The sequence below is a fragment of the Dendrobates tinctorius genome, unplaced genomic scaffold (genome assembly GCF_039654945.1).
Source record: "Dendrobates tinctorius isolate UK_male_01 unplaced genomic scaffold, ASM3965494v1 ptg000249l, whole genome shotgun sequence".
In the NCBI taxonomy this organism is placed as follows: Eukaryota; Metazoa; Chordata; class Amphibia; order Anura; family Dendrobatidae; genus Dendrobates; species Dendrobates tinctorius.
The window spans coordinates 4,874,234-4,900,842 of record NW_027361916.1 but is presented as its reverse complement, the minus strand read 5'-3'; the positions used below and the strand labels follow the sequence as shown (position 1 = coordinate 4,900,842).

The window sequence follows — 26,609 nt, the reverse complement described above, 5'->3', positions numbered from 1 at the left end:
TGCCGGGCTCTCTGGAATGTTCTTTGCCCAGAATTTATGCCCCTGCCCACCGCTGAAAAGTGGATGGAAATTGCTGACAAATTCTGGACAGTATGCAATTTTCCCAACTGTTTGGGAGCTGTTGATTGGAAACACATACGGATCATCAAACCCCAAAGAACGGGATCTGAGTACTATAATTACAAAAAGTACTTTTCAATAGTACTCATTGCGATTGCGGATGCCGGATGTATGTTTGTAGCAGTGGACATTGGAGCATTTGGCCGTGGTAATGACTCACAGGCTTTTAAAAACTCAGACATGGGCCGGAGGTTGTATGGCAACCAATTTAATTTCCCTATGCCACGGCCTCTTCCTCACACCGAAGCTCCGCCACTGCCCTTTGTAATGGTTGGCGATGAGGCTTTTCAAATGTGCGGAAACTTACTGAAACCCTACTCCAGCCGGGACTTGGACCACACCAAAAAAATATTTAATTACAGGCTGACCAGGGCCAGAAGAACTGTCGAGTGTGCTTTTGGGATTCTTGTTTCCAGATGGCGAATTCTGGGCACGGCCATTAATCTTAAACTTGAAACAGTCGATGAGGTGGTGAAGGCCTGTGTGGTTCTACATAACTTTGTGATGGCTAAAGAGCACCCGACCTTTGAACTGGACGATGATGCTCCTAACCCATTGCCTGAATTCACTCAGCACACTCTCAGGTCATCCGTTGAAGTTGGCCAAATGAGGGACCAATTTGCGGCCTACTTTATTTCTGATGTAGGACGGGTGCACTGGCAAGATGAAATGGTGTAATGTTTTTGTTTGTTTATGGTAATAAAAATCCTTATTTGATACCATTACTGAGTGCACTATATTTTTTAAACTCCAATTAAATAAAAAACTTCCCATGTATAACTGAATTTTTTTATGTTCACACACCTGGGCAGGTAAATACACATATGAGTTAAAATGCAGCATTGCTAGTCTGCGTGAAATATATTGGAACGAGCAAAGCTGCAGGCCATGAATCAGGAAACCATTTTTTTTCAAGAGAAAATTGTGCAACTAGTTTAAAACAAAGTATGTGATTTTCTCAAAACACAACCCTCAAAACCCAACCCCAATGAAAGTCCATGGGGAATACAAGTCAGCATTGAGTGGATGAATGTAATCTGCTCCATTACAAGTTATTACACTAGGCCTTGGAATGACTATACTAGGCCGTGGTATTTCAAATATGAGTATAGTAGGCCTTGGGCCTACTAGTATAGTCATATGTGAAATACCACGGCCTAGTATAGTCATAACAAGGCCTACTCGATTTTTGCCAACTAGGATCTTGTTTCACGAAAAACAAACGGGTGAAACTTGACAAGTTTCAACAGTTTGTTTTTCATGAAACCAGATTCTAGTTGGTAAAACTAGAGTTATTACACTAGGCCTTGGAATGACTATACTAGGCCGTGGTATTTCAAATATGAGTATAGTAGGCCTTGGGCCTACTAGTATAGTCATATGTGAAATACCACGGCCTAGTATAGTCATAACAAGGCCTACTCGATTTTTGCCAACTAGGATCTTGTTTCACGAAAAACAAACGGGTGAAACTTGACAAGTTTCAACAGTTTGTTTTTCATGAAACCAGATTCTAGTTGGTAAAACTAGAGTTATTACACTAGGCCTTGGAATGACTATACTAGGCCGTGGTATTTCAAATATGAGTATAGTAGGCCTTGGGGCTAGTAGTATAGTAATATGTGAAATACCACGGCCTAGTATAGTCATACCAAGGCCTACTGTAATAACTCGATTTTTAACAACTAGCATCTTGTTTCACAAAAAACAAACTGGTGAAACTAGAAAGAAACTTATTTTTAAGACAAGTTTCAACAGTTTGTTTTTCATGAAACCAGATCCAAGTTGGTAAAACTCGAGTTATTACACTAGGCCTTGGTATGACTATACTAGTCCGTGTTATTTCACATATGACTATACTAGGCCTTGGGTTGGTTTTTAACATGTATTTACCCATCAGTGTGTGTTAGCGGCGCAAACAACATTAATGAAACTTATTAATGGTGAACCACAAATGTAAATTTATTTTTTATCACAAAAATAAACCAAAAAATTATTTTTTCCGGCGTTTGGGGGCAGATGGTTTCAATTTGGGGGTGTGCAGGGAATATGCAACACTTGCAGTTGAAGACGGTGTTTGAGGGGAAGGGGCAACAAAACTTGTGGGGGAAGGTAGTCCAGCTAAGGGAATTAAACTAGGAACACTTGGAGGAGAGGAAATCTGTTCAGGTACATTAGTTGTAATGGCATGTCGCCGTAGGCTTGTGTGCCTGGACCGACTTTGGCCCAATGCCCGCCTTGATAGATTTCGCCTTGAACTAGGGGCAAATATGGAATGTAGGTCCCCCGTCTGCTGGTATGGCTGCTGCTGCTGAGGTGGCGGCTGCTGCTGCTGAGGTGGCGGCTGCTGCTGAGGTGGCGGCTGCTGCTGAGGTGGCTGCTGCTGCTGAGGTGGTTGCTGCTGCTGAGGTGGTTGCTGCTGCTGCTGAGGTGGCTGCTGCTGCTGCTGAGGTGGCTGCTGCTGCTGCTGAGGTGGCTGCTGCTGAGGTGGCTGCTGCTGCTGAGGTGGCTGCTGCTGCTGCTCTTCGTTGTCAGTGCTCGTCCTTGCAGGAGGACTGGTGGCGGCAGTGATGGTCCAGGTTTGCAGAGTGGTGGTGGCAGGGCTACTACATGTTGTTGTAGCGGCAGGGCTGTTCCATGTTTGCCTAGTGGTGGCTGAGCTCCACGCATGCATGGGAGTGGCGGTGGTGCTCCAGACAGGAGCAGCGCTTGCCATGGTGGTGTCGGTGAAGTGACCAGCTGCACTCAGACTTGTGGTGGTGTAACGGTGGGTGTCCTGGCTTTGAATAGAGGTGTCCGTGCAGTGGTATGCAGCACAAGTCGGTAGTGAGGTGAAGCGAGTCAATGGTGGCACAGGTGGAAAGGACACCACTGACTGCTGACCGTACCGATTATGCTGCATAGCCTGCAAGAAAGCATTGTTGCAGGCCTGCAGCACATTCAGCTGTTGATCAGGACTAAGGTGTTCCGCCATGCCCTTTTCAATCTTACTAAAAAAATGGTGTGCTGGTCTGTTGAGGTCGGCCTCCAGACGGTCAAGGCGCTGTTCTACAGAATTGAAGCGGTGTTCAAAGTGGTTAAAACCACGTTCCATGAGTGCAAAACCGCTTTCAACTCTGTCGGACAGTGACTTGAGGCTGGAATTAAATGTCTCGCTCAAATGCATAAACTCGGGCAAGACATTCCTGTCCAAGGCCCTCTGCCGCTGGCGGGTAGTGCCCGCATAACCAGTGGCAGAGACCTGGGACAGGGGAACACCTGATGGCCCAGCTTCCTGGTCACCAGCTGTGTGTGTGGTTGACCTGCAAGGTGCTTCCTGGCTGTCGGATGGCTGGGACGGGTCAGAGGACGTCCGAGGAAGGACCGCTCCAGGGCTAGGTTGCAGGGTGCTGCTCCAGGTGTTGTGGAAGAAAGGAAAATCATTACTACCATGCCTGTACAAGAAGCATCAGCTGTGGATTAGAAAAACACAGATTAATAAAAATAAAAACCCAAAATTTATAATACTTACGATCTCGTGGCAAGGACCGGTCTTAGGAACTGCAACGCGTGATAGTGACGGTATCTAGTTCTGGTCCTTGACGCAGATCCACTGCGAACCTGGCCCTCAGCACGAACATCACTGTTGAAGCGGTCCTTGATCGAACGCCAACGTGTTCGGACTTTGTCCACTGTTGATAAAAAAAAAACAGTGCCGTCAAGGACAACAGTCACTGCGGCACAATGTAGCAATACAATACTCAAAGCAGTCACTGTAGACCCCGATGACACTGTTGGGTTTCCTGCTAGAATATGCCTAGCACGAAACCCAACAGTGCCGTCAAGGACAACAGTCACTGCGGCACAATGTAGCAATACAATACTCAAAGCAGTCACTGTAGACCCCGATGACACTGTTGGGTTTCCTGCTAGAATATGCCTAGCACGAAACCCAACAGTGCCGTAAAGGACAACAGTCACTGCGGCACAATGTAGCAATACAATACTCAAAGCAGTCACTGTAGACCCCGATGACACTGTTGGGTTTCCTGCTAGAATACACCTAGCACGAAACCCAACAGTGCCGTCAAGGACAACAGTCACTGCGGCACAATGTAGCAATACAATACTCAAAGCAGTCACTGTAGACCCCGATGACACTGTTGGGTTTCCTGCTAGAATACGCCTAGCACGAAACCCAACAGTGCCGTCAAGGACAACAGTCACTGCGGCACAATGTAGCAATACAATACTCAAAGCAGTCACTGTAGACCCCGATGACACTGTTGGGTTTCCTGCTAGAATATGCCTAGCACGAAACCCAACAGTGCCGTCAAGGACAACAGTCACTGCGGCACAATACAGAGCAGGGAAATACTCACTAAACGCCTTTTTGGAGGATGCTGTGGCGCTGTCCCAGCCATCAATCAACGCTGCGGCCACCTCATTCCATAGCCGCCGGGTCACCACAATGTCCTTGTGCAGCCGGTCACGGCTGTCCCACAACGGCGAACGCTCCTGGACCAGGCTGATGAGCTGCTCATTATCCAGGTAGACGTCTTCATCCCGTTGTGGAACCTAGACAAAACACATTCATTAGAATAATCAAATTTAAATTGAATAAAAAGTTACAAAAAAAGAAACATAAAAAAGAGTAAAAATAGAAGATAAAAAATAAAGAACATTACAAATCATTTGATACTTACATTCCGTATCACCACCGGGACTTGGCTTCGCTGCTCCTGCTCTTCGCCCTCACTAGTCCCGTCCGCAGATGATGATGACGATGTCTTAAAAAAGTTGAAAAAAACGTAAGAGATTTGGAGAAGCAGCAGATATACTTACCAGATGCACGAAAATAATCACCTCACGGTCTGCTTGCGCCAATTCCTGCCGCGATGGGGAATACTCGGATTCTGAACACATACTGCATGTAAAAATAATAAAAATCATTAGTACATACATAATTTAAAAGGACAGGCATATAATGTAATATACTCACATTCTTCGCTGATATAATGGGTTCTTGGTTGACTGTCTGCTCTTCAATCTGTCAGTGTAGTAGTGGCAGAGTTTTGGCAGGCACCTCCTTTATATAGACTTTTTTTTTTGACTTTAGAAGATTATAACTAGGACAACAAGTGGACACCACCAAAAAAACGCAGCGCTAAAAAAAAGCATACATGCGCATGCCAGTGCGCACGTATGCGCATCCATAGGCTATAATGGCCATTTTTAGCGCAAAACGTGCGCATACGTGCGCATGCGCTTTTTTCCAGGGCCAAAAAATGCAACATGCTGCGTCTGGAAAATACCAACGCACACCCCAAAAAAACGCAGCGCATGAAAATCGCATACGTGCGCATGCCAGCGCGCAGGTATGCGCACCCATGTTAAATATAGGGGAAAAATCGCATGCGCACGTATGCGTTTTTTTCCAGCGCTAAAAAACGCAAATGTGAAACCAGCCTTAGGGCTTGTTTGTTGCGGGACAAGTTGTGCTTTGGAACGACATCATTGGTTTCACCATATCGTGTACTCAAAAATGGGAAAAAATTTCCAAGTGCGGTGAAATTGCAAAAAAGTGTAACTCCACAACTTTTTTTGGATTTTCTTTCTACCATATTCACCAAATGCTAAGACTGCCCTGCCATTATGATTCTCCAGGTCATTACAAGGTCATAGACACCAAACAGGTCTCAGTTCTTTTGTATTTAAGTGGTCAAAAAAATACATAATTTGTTGGAAAAAAAAAGTGTGCCATTTTCCAAGACCCGTAGCGTCTCCATTTTTCATGATCTTGGGTTGGGTGAGGGCTTATTGTTTGCGCACTGAGCTGATGTTTTTAATGATCCCATATTGGTGCAGATACGATCTTTTGATCATCCGTTATGGCATTTTAATTCAATGTTGCGGCGATCAAAACACCTTAATTCTGGCATTTTGACTCTTTTTCTCACTACACCGTGTAGTGATCGGGTTGTTCCTTGTTTTATTGATAGATCGGGCGATTCTGAACGCGGCGATACCAAATTTGTGTATGTTTGATTTTTCTATTTTATTTTGAATGGGGTGAAAGGGGGGTGATTTGAACTTTTATATTTTTTATTTTTTTATATTTTTAAAAACATTTTTTTTACTTTTGGCCTGCTTCATTAGTTTCCATGGGAGACTAGAAGCTGCCATAACTCGATCGGCTCTGCGATGATCAGATCACCTGTATGTAGCAGAATACCTCACTTGAGCTGACGTGTGCTGGGAAAGATGCAGGCTCACCGCCGGAGCCGACATCAAAGGGAGAGAAGTTACCTGCGCCGTACTAGTATGGTCATGAATGGGTTAAGGAACATGGGGAAAAGGGAAAGGGATCAAAAGGAAATGAAAAAGATTGGTCTGCACCGGATAGGCCGGGAAAGGGGTTACGGGACACATGTAATACCTTATATATAAAACATTTAAGAGGCGGGAGGGGAAGAGAAGGAATGGGAAAGGCGAGGAAAGAAAAAGGGGAGAAAGGAAGAACAGCTGTAACCAGGCGGAGAGACGAGAATCTAGAGGAATCCTGACTGTTACATCATGGAAGATACTGAGTGTTGGAGTCTGATAGCGCCGCAGTTCTCATGAAATCTGCGCTCTCTGTGGTCTGAAGACCCTGCGGACCTCTGGGTTTTGATGCGTTTTCCCTTTATAGGCTTCTTCTGAAAAAAACGTATTAAGAAAAAAAATGTATGAAGAGAAAACCGCCGTCACATTTATAAGCGCAGAATCAAAGCTTTTCTGTACTATTAAAAAAGTGTTAAACGCGGATTCATATCTGCCAAAAAAGCATCAAATATGGGGGAAAATGCAAAAAAGAAGAAACGCAGCAAACGCGCTATAATCAGGGAGGATTGTCAATGCGTCATCTGGGTCAGACATTTACAGAAGAAAGAACGCAGCATTTACGCTACGTGTGAACACGTCCTCCGTCCGCATCACAGCTTTATCACATTATTTTATGGGTTTTATAGAGAAAAATATCAATTACGCCATTTTGTTTTTCCCGTAATTTACCGATTCCTGTAAATAATCTGATCGCTGTGTTCTGCGGGTCATTACAGTTATATTGACACAACTATGTGTAGAAAAAAGAACACTTTCCTACTTTTTAAGTAAGAGCACGGTGAGGATAGAAAGGGAAACAATACTGAATTGTGTGGATAAAGCAAATCTTGTTAATGTTCATTCAAAAAGTGATTACAAAAATGAAGAAAAGTAAGTTCATAGCACACAGAAATAAGTAATAGATTAAAAGAAGAGAAAACAAGCATTCATTGGTTCTTACATGTGGTCTTGAGGCATGATGCGGTCCGTGCTGGAGATTCTCAAGATATAAGAGATCTCCCTGAACAGGAGTTAGGTCGGCTTATACACTATTTTGACCCATAGGCCGGGGTCACACTAACCGACGCAAAATACGGTCCGTAGTTTACATGCGTAATACGGATGAATGACCCCTAAATAGTGCTCCGTATGTCATCCGTACTCAAGGTGTGGTCGCGTATTTTGCGCATGTCTGCATCCGTATGTAATCCGTATGGCATCCGTATGCGGAGATTTTCTCACAGGCTTGCAAAATGGACATGTAACGGTTTTGAGGCCTGCAAACTATTGAAATCATTAGCCTACACCCTATTTATTGCCTCTGTAACAGGTGGCTGCCTCCATTCTGTCCATTTTTGACCTTGCCTTGTCTAGGTGTGTTGGTGTTGTATGGCCAACATGACAGTCTGAGTTTCAACACAACTGAGCAGGTTCTCTTCAACTGGCTTTTGTCACGCTGCTTTGGATAGCCATACCCAGTGATAGTGGATCCGCGGAGGAGGAGACGCATGTGGGTCCATCCACTTTTGAGGCAACGACTCACAAGAGGTCATTTTCACCGCCTCTATTCTTCTCTGTGGGAGCATCCAGCTAAATTCTACCAATACTGTCGCATGAGCCTTGCAACATTTGATCTACTCTTGGAGACAGTGCGCCCTGGGATAACCTTTCAGAACACAAGGATGCGCAAAGCTAGACTGCAGAGGAGCGACTTCTACTCACATTACGGTATGTACTATACAACCACCTTCTCTATGTTCATGAGGTGTTGGCCAAAGTATGTGTCTTTTCGGATTTGTTTGGTTTGTTTTGGCCTCATCTTAGTCCAGATATATTTAAACTTACACACCAGAATGTTATGTGTAATATGTACTGAATATCACGTAGTCATTATCCTTGAAAAAATATGTGTGTTAGTAGATATGAAACCCCAACATTTTGGTTATGTATGTAGCTGCTGTTTTTCTCATTTTTTGGTTCTAAATGTCACATTTCTGCTGTTCTTCAGCTTCCTGTCCACTGGCCTGTCTTATGCCGCCCTCCACCATGAGTTTCTCATTGGAAGATCTACCATTTCTGGCATAGTCAGGCCAACATGTAGTGAAATCTGGTAAAGACTACATCAAGTCGTCATGCCCGAGCCCAGGATGGAAGACTGGTTGAGGATCTCAAGGGACTTTGAGGAGGAATGCCAGTTTCCTAATTGTATTGGGGCCCTTGATGGGAAACATATCCGGGTGTGTAAGCAGCCGAACTCTGGCTCCCAATTCTTCAATTATAAACAATACTTTTCTGTTGTATTGTTGGCTCTGGCCGACCCTCAATACAAGTTTATAATTGTCGACAACGGGGCCTATGGAAGGACGGGAGACTCAAGAGTCTTCAATACTTCCATTATGGGTCGGCGGTTACGCACTAACCAGTTAGATCTACCCCCACCACGCCAGCTACCAGGCTCAACTCAAGAATCAGTCCCTTATGTCCTTTGGCATTCTTTGTGCCAAAGGGTGGGTCCTCCAGTCTGCCATTCAGCTGAGTGAACAAAATGTTAATGAAGCTATAAAAGCCTGTGTCGTTCTTCATAACTTCACCAGGATACATGATTGTTCCTCCTCTGCTGGTGTTGTGCGTGGGTCGGACATTGTGCGTAGGGCAAGACCACATGTCAACCCTCAACGTAGACCGCTCTCTGCTCTCAAAGTGCGAGATATTTTCACAAATTATTTTATGTCACCTGAGGGGGAAACTTCTTGGCAAGAGCATGCTGTGTCTATGTTATAATTTTGTGCTTTTTGTCTGTGTAAATATATATATTTCAAACCCTTATGGTTCGCTCACTGTGTAATTGCCTTGGTAAGGCTGGTTTCACATTTGCGTTTTTTAGCGCTGGAAAAAAACGCATACATGCGCATGCGATTTTTCCCCTATATTTAACATGGGTGCGCATACATGCGCGCTTGTAAGCGCATGTATGCGATTTTCATGCGCTGCGTTTTTTTGGGGTGTGCGTTGGTATTTTCCAGACGCTGCATGTTGCATTTTTTGGCCCTGGAAAAAAGCGCATGCGCACGTATGCGCACGTTTTGCGCTAAAAATGGCCATTATAGCCTATGGATGCGCATACGTGCGCACTGGCATGCGCAGGTATGCGATTTTTTAGCGCTGCGTTTTTTGGGTGGTGTCCACTTTTTATCCTAGTTAGAATCTTCTAAAGTCAAAAAAAAAAAGTCTATATAAAGGAGGTGCCTGCCAAAACTCTGCCACTACTACACTGACAGATTGAAGAGCAGACAGTCAACCAAGAACCCATTATATCAGCGAAGAATGTGAGTATATTACATTATATGCCTGTCCTTTTAAATTATGTATGTACTAATGATTTTTATTATTTTTACATGTTGTATGTCTTCAGAATCGGAGTATTCCCCATCGCGGCAGGAATTGGCGCAAGCAGACCGTGAGGTGATTATTTTCGTGCATCTGGTAAGTATATCTGCTGCTTCTCCAAATCTCTTACGTTTTTTTCAACTTTCTTAAGACATCGTCATCATCATCTGCGGACGGCACTAGTGAGGGCGAAGAGCAGGAGCAGCGAAGCCAAGTCCCGGTGGTGATACGGAATGTAAGTATCAAATGATTTGTAATGTTCTTTATTTTTTATCTTCTATTTTTACTCTTTTTTTTGTTTCTTTTTTTGTAACTTTTTATTCAATTTAAATTTGATTATTCTAATGAATGTGTTTTGTCTAGGTTCCACAACGGGATGAAGACGTCTACCTGGATAATGAGCAGCTCATCAGCCTGGTCCAGGAGCGTTCGCCGTTGTGGGACAGCCGTGACCGGCTGTACAAGGACAATGTGGTGACCCGGCGGCTATGGAATGAGGTGGCCGCAGCGTTGATGGATGGCTGGGACAGCGCCACAGCATCCTCCAAAAAGGCGTTTAGTGAGTATTTCCCTGCTCTGTATTGTGCCGCAGTGACTGTTGTCCTTGACGGCACTGTTGGGTTTCGTGCTAGGCGTATTCTAGCAGGAAACCCAACAGTGTCATCGGGGTCTACAGTGACTGCTTTGAGTATTGTATTGCTACATTGTGCCGCAGTGACTGTTGTCCTTGACGGCACTGTTGGGTTTCGTGCTAGGCGTATTCTAGCAGGAAACCCAACAGTGTCATCGGGGTCTACAGTGACTGCTTTGAGTATTGTATTGCTACATTGTGCCGCAGTGACTGTTGTCCTTGACGGCACTGTTGGGTTTCGTGCTAGGCGTATTCTAGCAGGAAACCCAACAGTGTCATCGGGGTCTACAGTGACTGCTTTGAGTATTGTATTGCTACATTGTGCCGCAGTGACGGTTGTCCTTGACGGCACTGTTAGGTTTCGTGCTAGGCGTATTCTAGCAGGAAACCCAACAGTGTCATCGGGGTCTACAGTGACTGCTTTGAGTATTGTATTGCTACATTGTGCCGCAGTGACTGTTGTCCTTGACGGCACTGTTGGGTTTCGTGCTAGGCGTATTCTAGCAGGAAACCCAACAGTGTCATCGGGGTCTACAGTGACTGCTTTGAGTATTGTATTGCTACATTGTGCCGCAGTGACTGTTGTCCTTGACGGCACTGTTGGGTTTCGTGCTAGGCGTATTCTAGCAGGAAACCCAACAGTGTCATCGGGGTCTACAGTGACTGCTTTGAGTATTGTATTGCTACATTGTGCCGCAGTGACTGTTGTCCTTGACGGCACTGTTTTTTTTTTTATCAACAGTGGACAAAGTCCGAACACGTTGGCGTTCGATCAAGGACCGCTTCAACAGTGATGTTCGTGCTGAGGGCCAGGTTCGCAGTGGATCTGCGTCAAGGACCAGAACTAGATACCGTCACTATCACGCATTGCAGTTCCTAAGACCGGTCCTTGCCACAAGATCGTATTATACATTTTGGGTTTTTATTTTTATTAATCTGTGTTTTTCTAATCCACAGCTGATGCTTCTTGTAAAGGCATGGTAGTAATGATTTTCCTTTCTTCCACAGCACCTGGAGCAGCACCCTGCAACCTGGCCCTGGAGCGGTCCTTCCTCGGACGTCCTCTGACCCGTCCCAGCCATCCGACAGCCAGGAAGCACCTTGCAGGTCAACCACACACACAGCTGGTGACCAGGAAGCTGGGCCATCAGGTGTTCCCCTGTCCCAGGTCTCTGCCACTGGTTATGCGGGCACTACCCGCCAGCGGCAGAGGGCCTTGGACAGGAATGTCTTGCCCGAGTTTATGCATTTGAGCGAGACATTTAATTCCAGCCTCAAGTCACTGTCCGACAGAGTTGAAAGCGGTTTTGCACTCATGGAACGTGGTTTTAACCACTTTGAACACCGCTTCAATTCTGTAGAACAGCGCCTTGACCGTCTGGAGGCCGACCTCAACAGACCAGCACACCATTTTTTTAGTAAGATTGAAAAGGGCATGGCGGAACACCTTAGTCCTGATCAACAGCTGAATGTGCTGCAGGCCTGCAACAATGCTTTCTTGCAGGCTATGCAGCATAATCGGTACGGTCAGCAGTCAGTGGTGTCCTTTCCACCTGTGCCACCATTGACTCGCTTCACCTCACTACCGACTTGTGCTGCATACCACTGCACGGACACCTCTATTCAAAGCCAGGACACCCACCGTTACACCACCACAAGTCTGAGTGCAGCTGGTCACTTCACCGACACCACCATGGCAAGCGCTGCTCCTGTCTGGAGCACCACCGCCAATCCCATGCATGCGTGGAGCTCAGCCACCACTAGGCAAACATGGAACAGCCCTGCCGCTACAACAACATGTAGTAGCCCTGCCACCACCACTCTGCAAACCTGGGCCATCACTGCCGCCACCAGTCCTCCTGCAAGGACGAGCACTGACAACGAAGAGCAGCAGCAGCCACCTCAGCAGCAGCAGCCACCTCAGCAGCAGCAGCCACCTCAGCAGCAGCCGCCACCTCAGCAGCAGCCGCCACCTCAGCAGCAGCCGCCACCTCAGCAGCAGCAGCAACCACCTCAGCAGCAGCAGCCACCTCAGCAGCAGCCGCCACCTCAGCAGCAGCCGCCACCTCAGCAGCAGCCGCCACCTCTGCAGCAGCAGCCGCGACCTCAGCAGCAGCAGCCATACCAGCAGACGGGGGACCTACATTCCATATTTGCCCCTACTTCAAGGCGAAATCAATCAAGGCGGGCATTGGGCCAAAGGCACACAAGCCTACGGCGACATGCCATTACAACTAATGTACCTGAACAGATTTCCTCTCCTACAAGTGTTCCAAGTTTAATTCCCTTAACTGGACTACCTTCCCCCACAAGTTTTGTTGCCCCTTCCCCTCAAACACCGTCTTCAACTGCAAGTGTTACATATTCCCTGCACACCCCCAAATTGAAACCATCTGCCCCCAAACGCCGTAAAAAATAATTTTTATTTTTTTTTTTGTGATAAAAAATAAATTTACATTTGTGGTTCACCATTAATAAGTTTCATTAATGTTGTTTGCGCCGCTCACACACACTGATGGGTAAATACATGTTAAAAACCAACCCAAGGTCTAGTATAGTCATATGTGAAATACCACGGCCTAGTATAGTCATTCCAAGGCCTAGTGTAATAACTCTAGTTTTACCAAATAGAATCTGGTTTCATGAAAAACAAACTGTTGAAACTTTTCTAAAAAATAAGTTTCTTTCTAGTTTCACCAGTTTGTTTTTTGTGAAACAAGATGCTAGTTGTTAAAAATCGAGTTATTACAGTAGGCCTTGGTATGACTATACTAGGCCGTGGTATTTCACATATTACTATACTACTAGCCCCAAGGCCTACTATACTCATATTTGAAATACCACGGCCTAGTATAGTCATTCCAAGGCCTAGTGTAATAACTCTAGTTTTACCAAATAGAATCTGGTTTCATGAAAAAAAAACTGTTGAAACTTTTCTAAAAAATAAGTTTCTTTCTAGTTTCACCAGTTTGTTTTTTGTGAAACAAGATGCTAGTTGGTAAAATTCGAGTTATTACAGTAGGCCTTGGTATGACTATACTAGGCCGTGGTATTTCACATATTACTATACTACTAGCCCCAAGGCCTACTATACTCATATTTGAAATACCACGGCCTAGTATAGTCATTCCAAGGCCTAGTGTAATAACTTGTAATGGAGCAGATTACATGAGCAGATTACATTCATCCACTCAATGCTGACTTGTATTCCCCATGGACTTTCATTGGGGTTGGGTTTTGAGGGTTGTGTTTTGAGAAAATCACATACTTTGTTTTAAACTAGTTGCACAATTTTCTCTTGAAAAAAAATGGTTTCCTGATTCATGGCCTGCAGCTTTGCTCGTTCCAATATATTTCACGCAGACTATCAATGCTGCATTTTAACTCGTATGTGTATTTACCTGCCCAGGTGTGTGAACATAACAAAATTCAGTTATACATGGGAAGTTTTTTAATTAATTGGAGTTTAAAAAATATAGTGCACTCAGTAATGGTATCAAATAAGGATTTTTATTACCATAAACAACAACATTACACAATTTCATCTTGCCAGTGCACCCGTCCTACATCAGAAATAAAGTAGGCCGCAAATTTGTCCCTCATTTGGCCAACTTCAACGGATGACCTGAGAGTGTGCTGAGTGAATTCAGGCAATGGGTTAGGAGCATCATCGTCCAGTTCAAAGGTCGGGTGCTCTTTAGCCATCACAAAGTTATGTAGAACCACACAGGCCTTCACCACCTCATCGACTGTTTCAAGTTTAAGATTAATGGCCGTGCCCAGAATTCGCCATCTGGAAACAAGAATCCCAAAAGCACACTCGACAGTTCTTCTGGCCCTGGTCAGCCTGTAATTAAAAATTTTTTTGGTGTGGTCCAAGTCCCGGCTGGAGTAGGGTTTCAGTAAGTTTCCGCACATTTGAAAAGCCTCATCGCCAACCATTACAAAGGGCAGTGGCGGAGCTTCGGTGTGAGGAAGAGGCCGTGGCATAGGGAAATTAAATTGGTTGCCATACAACCTCCGGCCCATGTCTGAGTTTTTAAAAGCCTGCGAGTCATTACCACGGCCAAATGCTCCAATGTCCACTGCTACAAACATACATCCGGCATCCGCAATTGCAATGAGTACTATTGAAAAGTACTTTTTGTAATTATAGTACTCAGATCCCGTTCTTTGGGGTTTGATGATCCGTATGTGTTTCCCATCAACAGCTCCCAAACAGTTGGGAAAATTGCATACTGTCCAGAATTTGTCAGCAATTTCCATCCACTTTTCAGCGGTGGGCAGGGGCATAAATTCTGGGCAAAGAACATTCCAGAGAGCCCGGCAGGTGTCAGCAACAATTCCAGACAAGGTAGAGATTCCAATACGGTACTGGAAGTGTAGTGAGGATAGGGTTTCTCCAGTCGCCAGGAATCTGTGAACAGACAAAGAAGTAAAATTAATATTTATGTATATTATTTTTAAAAACTATAAAAAAAAATATTAGTACATTCACGAAAACTAATTACCCAAGGTTTTGAATACTAAATTTACAAAAAAAAACATCAGACCACACCCCTTTGTTTTTAAAACATACCGTAATGTCACCAGTAGCCGTTCCTCAGGAGGAATCGCACGACGGAGCTGTGTGTCCTGTCTCCGGATGGATTGTTGGACACGAGCAAGCAAATCCATGAAACTTTCGTGGGACATCCGGATATAATCAGTAAATTTCTCCGGGTTTGCACGTAGCTCGCTGTAGAGGGTGTGGTATGCCCCACGGCTCTCCCGGAGTTCAACAATCGGATGTATCCACATACGCCGCCGTCTTCGCTGCCTCTCTCTCTTCCTTTGTTCATGGCAAGCAACTGCATACGCCTGAGCCATCGCGATGTCCAAATCCAAGTTGAAGTGAAAACTCTTCCAGCGCAGATCCATGGTCACGAGAAGAATCAAGCAAATGTGAAGAATACTGTAGACAGGGTCTATATATATTAACATACCACACCCACAATGAAGTCCCATTGGTCTTGTGTGTTGTTGAATGGTTGTTTTTTCTTTTTTGTGGGGTTTTTCCAAAATCTGTAAAAAAACGCAAACGCACAAAAAACGCATACAAACGCGCAAAAACGCTGCTTTTTTTTCCTGCATGCGCATTAAAATGCTTGAAAAAAACGCAGCGTTTGTATGCATTTGTATGCGTTTTTTTAATGCGTTTTTTTGCGGGAAAAACGAGCTGCAAAAAAAAGCAAGTGTGAAACTAGCCTAAGCGTATGTTATGAAATTTTTTCAAAATTGAGACACAGACATAAAATTGTGTAGACAAATTTTTACTTTTGTCTTTTTGGTTTTTTCAACCCATATTATTGCCATATGGTAAATGTGGCAATGGCCCAAAGTGGCCTTTTTGCTGATTTGCAAAGTTACAACCAAGACATTTGCTGAACCCAATAAAACAAAAACACAACATTATGCAAAAACAATATTCCAACATTACAAATGGTGGTAGGTCGGGGGAGAAGTTGGAAGACCAGCCTGTGTTTGCTGCTGGCTATTTTGCCCAACTTGCCCATCGCCTTGTGTGGGGGCATACTGTTGCCCATGATGTGGGTAGTGTACTGCCTACTGTGATTGTAGTGGGTAATGGGCTGACTGAAACTGGAGAGAGGCCTCTTGTTGGGGATGATAGGCCCGTGGCTCATACCCACCAAAATAGCCATGTTGTCCCCAACCAGGTTGGGACCAGCCTCCAACACTGGGTGGGAACTATTGGTGAGGTTGGCTCGAGGCAGACATATGTGGCTGCTGTGGTCAAGGTTGGGTAGGGAGAGGAAGGGGTTGAGGTGTTGGCCCACATGTTGGAGGATCCTCAGAGCCTGATTGAGCAAACATGTGTGGGGGGTCTAAGGCGCATCAGATTCCTTAAGGAAAGCTGCCACCTCTCCAGATATTCAAATAACTCATATGGGGTATTTGGGTGTGTGCTTGCGTCAAGCAGGATCTGAAAACATCCTCGAATACGTAGCCTCACCTCACGGGGAAGGGGCCTAAGATACCGGGCCAGGCTGCGTGAGTACGCCTACTCCCCATAATCATTATTAACTTGAGAAAGATAGTTCAGTACCCCTGTGTCAACATTGGTACAGGTATCTTGGGCAGGGATCTGGCGCCTTCTTCTTCCTCGCCAGGATGGTCCAGCAGGCTGTGGGGGGTCCTGTAGCTGGGCAGTTGGGCTGCTGCTGATGTTGCCCTGCTCATCCTGTATGGCAGATGGTACTGCAGCAGATGGTCCTGCTTGTGGATGTGGTCCTGGTGGTGGGGTTTGTGGTGCAGGTCCACATGCAAGGGCAGGCGCTGGGTTATCAGATGAAGAAACTTGACCCATGATTCTTGGAGGGGGAGAAGATGGGTCAGCCACATCTTCCCCTACAGCCACAGAATTGATGATGGGCTCTGTATCTGAGCCAGTTTCCTTTTCCTTAAGGTTTGATTGAGTTCTGTTATGAAATATAACATAGCCAAAATTCAAAACATTAGTTTTGGCCCTGTAAAGTATCTGTGTAATGTGGTGTGAGGTATCTACTTACGGTCTCAGATCCAGAATTGGAGCGAGGAAGGAGAGGCGATCATAATACACATATTTGAGCTTTGTGGGGGGCCCGTATCACCACTCCTGGCCCGCTGCTGACGTTCCCGCCTGTACTGGTCGCGGATGCTGTGCCAGCGTCTCATCAAATCTTCAACTTCAATGTGACAGGAAATAATTTAAATTTCACATATTTGCAAGATAAAATTTGCTAAAAGTTGCATAGTCATGTGGCCTTTGAGGGTAAGCTTTATACCCAGGGTGGCATATATAATTGGGGCATCCAGGCCAGATACACAAGGTCACAATAGCTCAGGGGTCAAGTAACTACTCATAAATTGTTTGCCTAGGAGGATGAGGAGCTTGTGGACAGGGACCAATTATGTCAGGGTAAAACAATGGATCAAATAAAAATCTACACACCTCAAGAGGCTAAAAGGCCAAGCACAGGAAAGAGGGGGGCCTTATTCCAAATGGCTGTTTTGATGTGAGGTAATTTGAAACACTTGTTTTGGTTGTACTTACTCATTTGCTGCTGCTCCTCACGTGGCCGATCACCAAAATCGTGGAACATCTGGTGACATATGCGCCTCCATGACGCCTACTTTCTTGCCTGGTTGGCATAATGGGCATCACGTTGGTCCCAGATTTCCGGCCACTCCTGCATTAACACAATTAGCATCTCCACATTGAGGTAGTAGGGTGCCATGATGCTCCATGGAGGCATACTTCCTGAATGTCTGGAGCGCTTTTTGAGCTAATTAGCATGTCTAAGCTTCCTGAATATTGGTTGGCCCATTTCCTGTGACCTGCTGTTAAATATTAATCGGTTGTTAATTTTTTATTACACTCAGTTCTGTACTGAATGCATTGCTTTTGGTGACACTATATGCTATTTCTGTAAGTTTAGCTCATGGTAAATGTCAACTCCACTACATATGTAAGTTTAGCTCATGGTAAACGTCAACTCCATATATATATAGACCACGTGCTCTAACAGACGGATATATATGTTGGGACTTACTCTAGGGGGGTGCTCTCCTTCACTACCATCTGAAGGGACATCACTGTTTGGACACTACATTGAATGAACAGCTGGTATGTAACTGAATCACCATGTGTGACATCGAGAGAAGCTCTTAACAGAGACAGACGCCATTTACCATTCAGAGTTCCAGGGAAAGAAGGATACAAGCTTAGCTATGAACAAATGGACAATCACTTTAAAATCATTTCACCTCATTTTATGTTTTTCTGTAATAATCTTTTTTGATGGAAGAATCCAAATAAACCACTACATTTTTTATAAGAACATTGTCATATTTTAGAGTATCACATCTGGTAACAAGTACTGAATAATATACAAGAATATGTATTTTTAACATTGGAGAGCCAGCCATATCTGAATTTTTGTCCTTTTTTTTTTGGCGGATTTCCCTCAACTTGCCCGAGGGGGAATTTTAAAGATCTTTGCTAACGTCAGATGTGCAAGTTATCAGGAACTCCACTACTATGTACAAGTCACAAGAATCAGACAGAACCTAGAAGTGAGGACTAAGAATTGCCAGATGGATTGAGAAGTACTACAAGTGCCAGACGTGCTGAAGATAGACGTGTGAAGACAAGAGCCCAGCGTTGTCATCAAAGGAACTACAAGCTGAGATATTTCAAGGTAAGAAATATGGATGTCATTACTTCGTTTTCTAAGCAGAGTAAACTGAAATTTATGTCTGTAGACGAGTCTAATTTGGATGTATTATGGCTCAGCTTATATGCAGAATGTGAAATGGAAACTCTAAAGTTAGATTCTAAGCTGTTGTCCTTTAATAGAGAAAGAGAGAAATTGAAAAATATTTTACAAATGATTGATGTATTTCACAAACTTGTATCAGAGAAATCCAAAAATTATTGTTGTGTAAAGGAAAATAGTGATGTTTCCGAGATTCACTGTAACGTGGAGAAGCAGTTACAAGAGGTAGCAGCCATTCAAGGTGACCTTGCAGACGTGGAATAAGATGGAGAAGTAGGAGGAGACTTCAGAACTGACATAGATGCCGTACAAGGAAAGATGGACCACTAAAAATAGACGACTCACAGGCCCAACTCCAAAATAAAGTTAGGAAAAATTTGTTAAAATTATGCAAAATCATTCCTGCATATGAAAACAAAATCCATGTTTGTAGAAACTCTGGGGTTTTTGAAAGCTGTGTTGACAAATTTGATTTGACTAATGAGGAAAGAATCAGTTGTTTAAAATGTGGATCCCTGTAACCTTTTCCAGGCGGTTATCTTTAAAGATATCTGGTGATAAACATGTGAACTTAAATGATAAAGACAGATTAAAAATTCTGATTCTTTTGTGCATCAAATGAAAATTATCCAGATATTGATATTCTTCAAAAATTAAGGATTGGTCGGAAGGAATGCACTTATACATTTATGTCCATATTTGATCGCTTGTACAGAATGCTCATTGAAAATGTCAAAACACAGTCCATGATAAAGAGTTTTGTAAATAAATTTGGGTTTCTAAATCCTGCATCTCGTGTTATTGCGTCACAAATAGATTCTTTATTTGAATGTGCGCAATCCCTTGATTTTGCCAGAAAACACGAGAATCGTGAACGGGAAATAAATCATGCTAATTTTGTAAAGACAGGCAGAGTAAAATCTTATCAGAAGCCTGTATCAAACTATCCCTGTAATCAAATCTATGAAGAACGAAGAAAATCACGTTTGCTTTAAGCCTTATGGAATGATGCAGACCACCGAAAAATCTTCACAGTTTGAGTTAAGAAAAATTCAAAGTTCTGATCTTCTTCTTTCTGTAAAAAAGATGGCGGAATTTGACAGACAGAAGCAGGTGGTGAGTGACATCATGGTCTGTAAACTGAACACTCTGCTCAGACAATCCATCAGCTTCAAAATCGCAAGAACTTTTCAGGATATTTTTTGCAGAGAAATAAGATTGGGTTTAGGAATTGGCTAAAAAAGTAATTATATGTTGTGTAAAAGTGTTATACAATGTATTAGTCAGTTATATGTAATTATTATATAGAGTATAATTCTGTAGTTCTATAGCTTTGTAGATATACATATTCATACAGTATATATAGAGTGTTTGTAGAAGTAGAGATTGTAGATCTGTATTTTTTTAGTGAAAATTAAAATTTACTCCAGTAATAATATTTAGAATTATGAATATGATATTAACCTTCTCTTTTATTTTTCCTTAGAATTTTCATTTCAAAGCAGGACTTAATCGGGAAAAATTCTCTTAAAAGGATTTATGCCTTTATTTACACAGGAAGTTGCAATAATTGCATGATTTCATATATTTAACACTTAAAAGAAAATAACTAACTGCATTTTAAATGTGTTCTGTGTGTGCCTTTATTGCATGGCTTGACATGACAAACCACAGCATGTGAAATCTGAACCTTTTTATAATAATAAGTATACCATGTCCCTGGGTTTAGTGCTGTAATTTAGCCTGTTCTTTAGTGAAAAGAAATGTCAACTCCACTACATATGTAAGATTAGCTCATAGTAAATGTCAACTCCATATATATATATAGACCACGTGCTCTAACAGACGGATATATATGTTGGGTTTACTCTAGAGGGTGCTCGCTCTCTCTCCTTCCCCACCATGAGACACAGACTCGAGGAGTCATCTCTGCTCGGACACGACATTGAATGGACAGCTGGTATGTAATCTAATCACCATCCATAGAAGCTGCGTACTACAAGACAGATGCCTTTTTTCAGAGTTCTAGGAAAGAAGGATCTATGAACAAATGGACAATCTCTCTTTATAATCATGCATCTATTTTTATGTTTTTCTGTAATAATCTTTTCTTTGATGGAAGAATCCAAATAAACCACTACATTTTTTTTTATAAGATATTGTCATATTTTATAGAGTCACATCTGGTAACAAGTCCTGAATAATATACAAGAAAATGCATTTTTAACAATTTACATTTGGAAGTAATAAAGTTTAGTTTTATCCTTTTGTCAGCAAAGAGGAATGACAAGAGATAACCCCTTTAAGAAGATCCAATTTTGGTTAAAACGATTTCAACAATCTAAACAAAAAAAGGCTTCTTCTCTATGTGACATCTCTGATGTTTATTAACAGTTGATTTCCAAGTAAAATATTTCCCACATTAAGAAAATGAAAAAGGCTTCTCCTCTGTGTGACTGCTCTGATGTTTAACAAGATTCTCTTTCTGGTTAAAACATTTCCCACATTCTGAACATGAAAAATGCCTCTCCTCTGTGTGGGTTCTCTTGTGCCTAACCAAATTTGAGTTATGCCTAAAACATTTCCCACATTCTGAACATGAAAAAGGCTTCTCCCCTGTGTGAATTCTCTGGTGCCCTATCAAATGTGAGTTAAGATTAAAACATTTCCCACATTCTGAACATGAAAAAAGCTCCCCTGTGTGAATTCTCTGGTGGATAACAAGGTCTGATTTCTGTTTAAAACATTTCCCACATTCTGAACAGGAAAAAGGCTTCTCCCCTGTGTGAGTCCTCTGGTGCCTAACCAAGTTTGAGTTATGATTAAACCATTTCTCACATTCTGAACATGAAAAAGGCTTCTCCCCTGTGTGAGTTCTCTGGTGAATAACAAGGTCTGATTTCTGTTTAAACCATTTCTCACATTCTGAGCAGGAAAAAGGCTTCTCTCCTGTGTGAGTCCTCTGGTGCCTAAACAATTTTGAGTTACAATTAAAATATTTCCCACATTCTGAACATGAAAAAGGCTTCTCCCCCGTGTGAGTTCTCTGGTGAATAACAAGCAGTGATTTATGTGCAAAACATTTCCCACATTCTGAACATGAAAAAGGCTTCTCCCCTGTGTGAATTCTCTGGTGAATAACAAGCAGTGATTTATGTGCAAAACATTTCCCACATTCTGAACATGAAAAAGGCTTCTCTCCTGTGTGAATTCTCTGGTGAGCAACAAGGTCCGATATCTGAGTAAAATATTTCTCACACTCTGAACAGGAAAAGGGCTTCTCCTCTGTGTGAGTCCTCTGGTGCCTAACCAATTTTGAGTTATGATTAAAACATTTCCCACATTCTGAACATGAAAATGACTTCTTTGCTTTAGGAGCAGTTTGTTTTTTATTGCCTCTTTTGTGACTTTGATTTTCCTTAGTAGTCAGTAATGAATCAGAAGATGGGACCTGTTTCATAGGATCAGATGACAGATCTTTGCTGTGAATGGATGATGCTATATCTGGAGTAATATCAGTCACTTCAGTTGTATCTTGTAGGATCTCAAGATCATCAGATTTAAAAATTGAAGATGTCAGCTGTCCCTCTGATCTCCTGGTACAGTTATCTGCTAAGATAAAAAAAATCAATAAAATATCCTTGAGTTTTATAATTTTGAACATTTCTACTTAAACTGTCCATAAAAATGGCAAGCTATGTAAAAAACTTTAATTATTTCCCAAGACAATGACAGTTCACAGTCTAATAGAAAACCTTGTTGGATGAACCAGTAGTGTGCGGTGTTCAACTGTTTGTTCATTCTGCCTCCCAAATATCAAATAAAAAGAAACCAATCAATGTTATGTAGGTGAAAATAATACCAATTCTCATCTCACAAAAAACAAGTCCCCACTCAGGTCCATCATCTGTCAATGGAAAAACAGAGGTTCCCACACTATTAGTGGCTCAAAGGATGTTGAAAAGTAACAGAGTTTCTATAAATCAATCCAGCAAAATCCGCTCTCACTTCGGAGTCTTGCAGTGTGCGCAAACTACATTTAGGATCCCTGTATTTAACAATATTATAGTGAGAAGAACCCCCTTAATTTGCGGTGTGTGTCTCCTGGAGCACAATCTGGGCACTATGTGCTGGGTAATAAAATGGCAAATGTGTAATTTTCACTCTAACATCCACTGCGTGTTAATTTCCGGAAGTGGCTGTGGAGTCAAAATATTCACTCCTCCTAAGGATTATAACCCTCAGTGAATTAATTTGTAAAATGGAATCACTTTATGGGGATTTCGACTATTCTGGTTTTCTGTCATTTAGTTATGTTAGGGCTTCTGCATATATGGTGTGTCCAATCTCATCTGGGATCTGTTCCTGCTGTCCAGCTGGAGTAATCTGCTCCCTACTTCAGCCAATTGGAAAGCACCACACCCTACTAAATCGCAAAGCACATGGCCGGAATCTGCCAGATACAGCGCTGTTCTCCTCTGGTTCAGTCCTCTGTGCTCAGCTTGCGGCTTGTGTATTTGTTCCCTGCTGTGACCATGGCCCGTTTACTGACTACTCTTGTGTCTTTGCACAAGAACCGGATCTTATTGTTACGAATATTTCTGCACATAATGAATATAATGGTCTCAATTTCTCTGAGCAGATAGCATTAACCCCTTCACAACCAATGACGCCACGTAGGCGTCATGAAACCTGATACAAATCTGACCAGTGACGCCTATGTGGTGTCATGACTTTAAAGCCCCCCTGCGGGTCGGGTGACCTAGGTCACTGAAAGGTCACCCGACCCGCAGATACAGGGGGCTTTGTTCTTCAGCATAGGGGGCGTGGCTTCACCCCCACGTGACTACGATCGCTCTGATTGGCTGTTAAAAGTGAAACAGCCAATCAGAGCGATAGTAATATTTCATCAATGAAAATTGATGAAATATTACAATCCAGCCATGTCCGACATTGCTGTAGCATCGGACATGGCTGGTGACAGCGATCCGACCCCCCCACCCGTTAACGGGGGCGATCTGCCCCCCCGCCACTGAATGACAGCGGCGATGTGACGCCGCTGTCATCATCTACCCCACCGCCTTCCCTCCACTCCTCCCGGCTTCGGATTCCCCCCCTCCCACCTCCCGGTACTCACCGAGTGCCGTTATGGCTCCCGGTGTCCCGCGGTCCCGGACCATGGGCGCTGCCATATTGGAAAATGGCGGGCGCATGCGCAGTGCGCCCGCCGGCTCCAATTTCCATTCATTCATTTTGATCACTTTCACAGTGATCTAAATAGAATGAAATGTAAATAAACCCCCTGTTTATCACCCCCATAGGCAGGATCAACTGATAAAATAAAGAAATTATTTTTATTTTTCCATTAGGGTTAGGGTTGGAAAAAGGGTTAGGGTTGGAAAGAGGGTTAGGGTTGGAAAGAGGGTTAGCGTTGGAAAGAGGTTTAGGGTTGGAGAAAGGGTTAGGGTTGGAAAGAGGGTTAGGGTTGGGAAGAGGGTTAGGGTTGGAAAGAGGGTTAGGGTTGGAAAGAGGGTTAGGGTTGGAAAGAGGGTTAGGGTTGGAATTAGGGTTAGGCTTGTGGTTAGGGTTGGGATTAGGGTTAGGGGTGTGTTGGGGTTAGGGTTGGGATTAGGGTTAGAGATGTGTTGGGGTTAGGGCTGTGGTTAGGGGTGTGTTGGTGTTAGGGTTGAAGTTAGAATTGAGGGGTTTCCACTGTTTAGGCACATCAGGGGGTCTCCAAACGCGACATGGTGCAACCATTGATTCCAGCCAATTTTGCGTTCAAAAAGTTAATCGGTGCTCCCTCCCTTTCAAGCCCCGACGTGTACCCAAACAGTGGTTTACCCCAACATATGGGGTATCAGTGTACTCAGCAAAAATTGCACAACAACTTTGGGGGTCTAATTTCTCCTGGTACCCTTGGGAAAATAAAAAATTGGGGGCTAAAAAAATATTTTTGTGGAAAAATTTTTTTATTTTTTATTTTCACATCTCTGCATTATAAACTTCTGTGAAGCACTAGGGGGTTCAAAGTGCTCACCAGACATCTAGATAGGTTCCTTGGGAGGTCTAGTTTCCAAAATGGGGTCACTTGTGGGGGGTTTCTATTGTTTAGGCACATCAGGGGCTCTGCAAACGTAATGACGACCGCAGACCATTCCATCAAAGTCTGCATTTCAAAATGTCACTACTTCCAGTCCTTATGTGTGCCCAAACAATGGTTCCCCCCATATATGGGGCACCAGCGTACTCAGGACAAACTGTACAACAACTTTTGGGGTCCAATATATCCTGCTACCCCTTTGAAAATAAAAAATTGCTGGCTGAAAATCTTTTTTTTGAGGAAAAAAAATTATTTTTTATTTTCACAGCTCTGCGTTATAAACTTCTGTGATGCGCTTGGGGGTTCAAGGTGCTCACCACACATCTAGATAAGTTCCTTGGGGGATCTAGTTTCCAAAATGGGGTCACTTGTGGGGGGGTTCCACAGTTTAGGTACATCAGGGGCTCTGCAAATGTTACATGATGCCCGCAGACCATTCCATCAAAGTCAGCATTTCATAATGTCACTACTTCCCTTCCGAGCCCCGACGTGTACCCAAACAGTGGTCCCCACCCACATATGGGGTACCAGCGTACTCAGGACAAACTGGAAAACAACTTTTGGGGTCTAATTTATCCTGGTACCCTTGTGAAAATAAAAAATTGAGCACTAAAAAATGTTTTTTTTGAGGAAAAAAAATATTTTTTATTTTCACGGCTCTGCGTTATAAACTTCTGTGACGCGCTTGGGGGTTCAAGGTGCTCACCGCACATCTAGATAAGTTCCTTGGGGGGTCTAGTTTCCAAAATGGGGTCATTTGTGGGGGAGCTCCAATGTTTAGGCACACAGGGGCTCTCCAAACACGATATGGTGTCCGCTAACGATTAGAAGTAATTTGCATTTCTAAAAGTCAAATGGCGCTCCTTCCTTTCTGAGCCCTGCCGTGTGCCCAAACAGTGGTTCCCCCCCACATATGGGGTACCAGTGTACTCAGGACAAACTGGACAACAACTTTTGTGGTCCAATTTCTCCTGTTAGCCTTGTGAAAATTAAAAATAGTGTGCTAAAAATCATTTTTGAGGAAAAAAAATATTTTTTATTTTCACTGCTCTGTGTTATAAACTTTTGTGAAGCACTTGGGGGCTCAAAGTGCTCACTACACATCTAGATAAGTTCCTTAGGGGGTCTAGTTTCCAAAATGGGGTCACTTGTGGGGGAGCTCCAATGTTTAGGTACACAGGGGCTCTCCAAACGCGACATGGTGTCCGATAACGATTGGAGCTAATTTTCCATTCAAAAAGTCAAATGGTGCTCCTTCCCTTCCGGACCCTGCTGTGCGCTCAAACAGTGGTTTATGACCACATATGAGGTATCGGTGTTCTCAGGAGAAATTTTGTAACAAATTTTAGGATCCATTTTATTCTGTTGCCCATGTGAAAATGAAAAAACTGAGGCTAAAAGATAATTTTTGTGAAAAAAAAGTACTTTTTTTTTTACAGATCAATTTGTGAAGTACCTGGGGGTTCAAAGTGATCACTATGCATCTAGATAAGTTCCATGGGGGGTCTAGTTTCCAAAATGGGGTCACTTGTGGAGGAGCTCCAATGTTTATGCACACAGGGGCTCTCCAAACGTGACATGGCAACCGCTAAATATTCCAGCATATTTTCCATTCAAAAAGTCAAATGGTGCTCCTTCCCTTCTGAGCCCTGCCGTGCGCCCAAACAGTGGTTTATGACCATATATGAGGTATCAGTGTACTCAGGAG

The 26,609-nt window shown here is 43.4% G+C and overlaps 1 protein-coding gene across 1 annotated transcript in view; it reads right to left on the bottom strand.

Annotated features, from left to right (window-relative positions):
- LOC141063342 (uncharacterized) overlaps positions 1-22,498 on the bottom strand; it is a 50,753-nt gene extending 28,255 nt beyond the window's left edge. The window contains exon 1 of the mRNA XM_073557388.1: positions 21,236-22,498. Coding sequence (XP_073413489.1) covers positions 21,236-22,462 — 1,227 coding nt within the window. The 5' untranslated portion in view covers positions 22,463-22,498. The remainder of the gene's footprint in view (positions 1-21,235) is intronic.
- Positions 22,499-26,609: the final 4,111 nt, after the last annotated feature.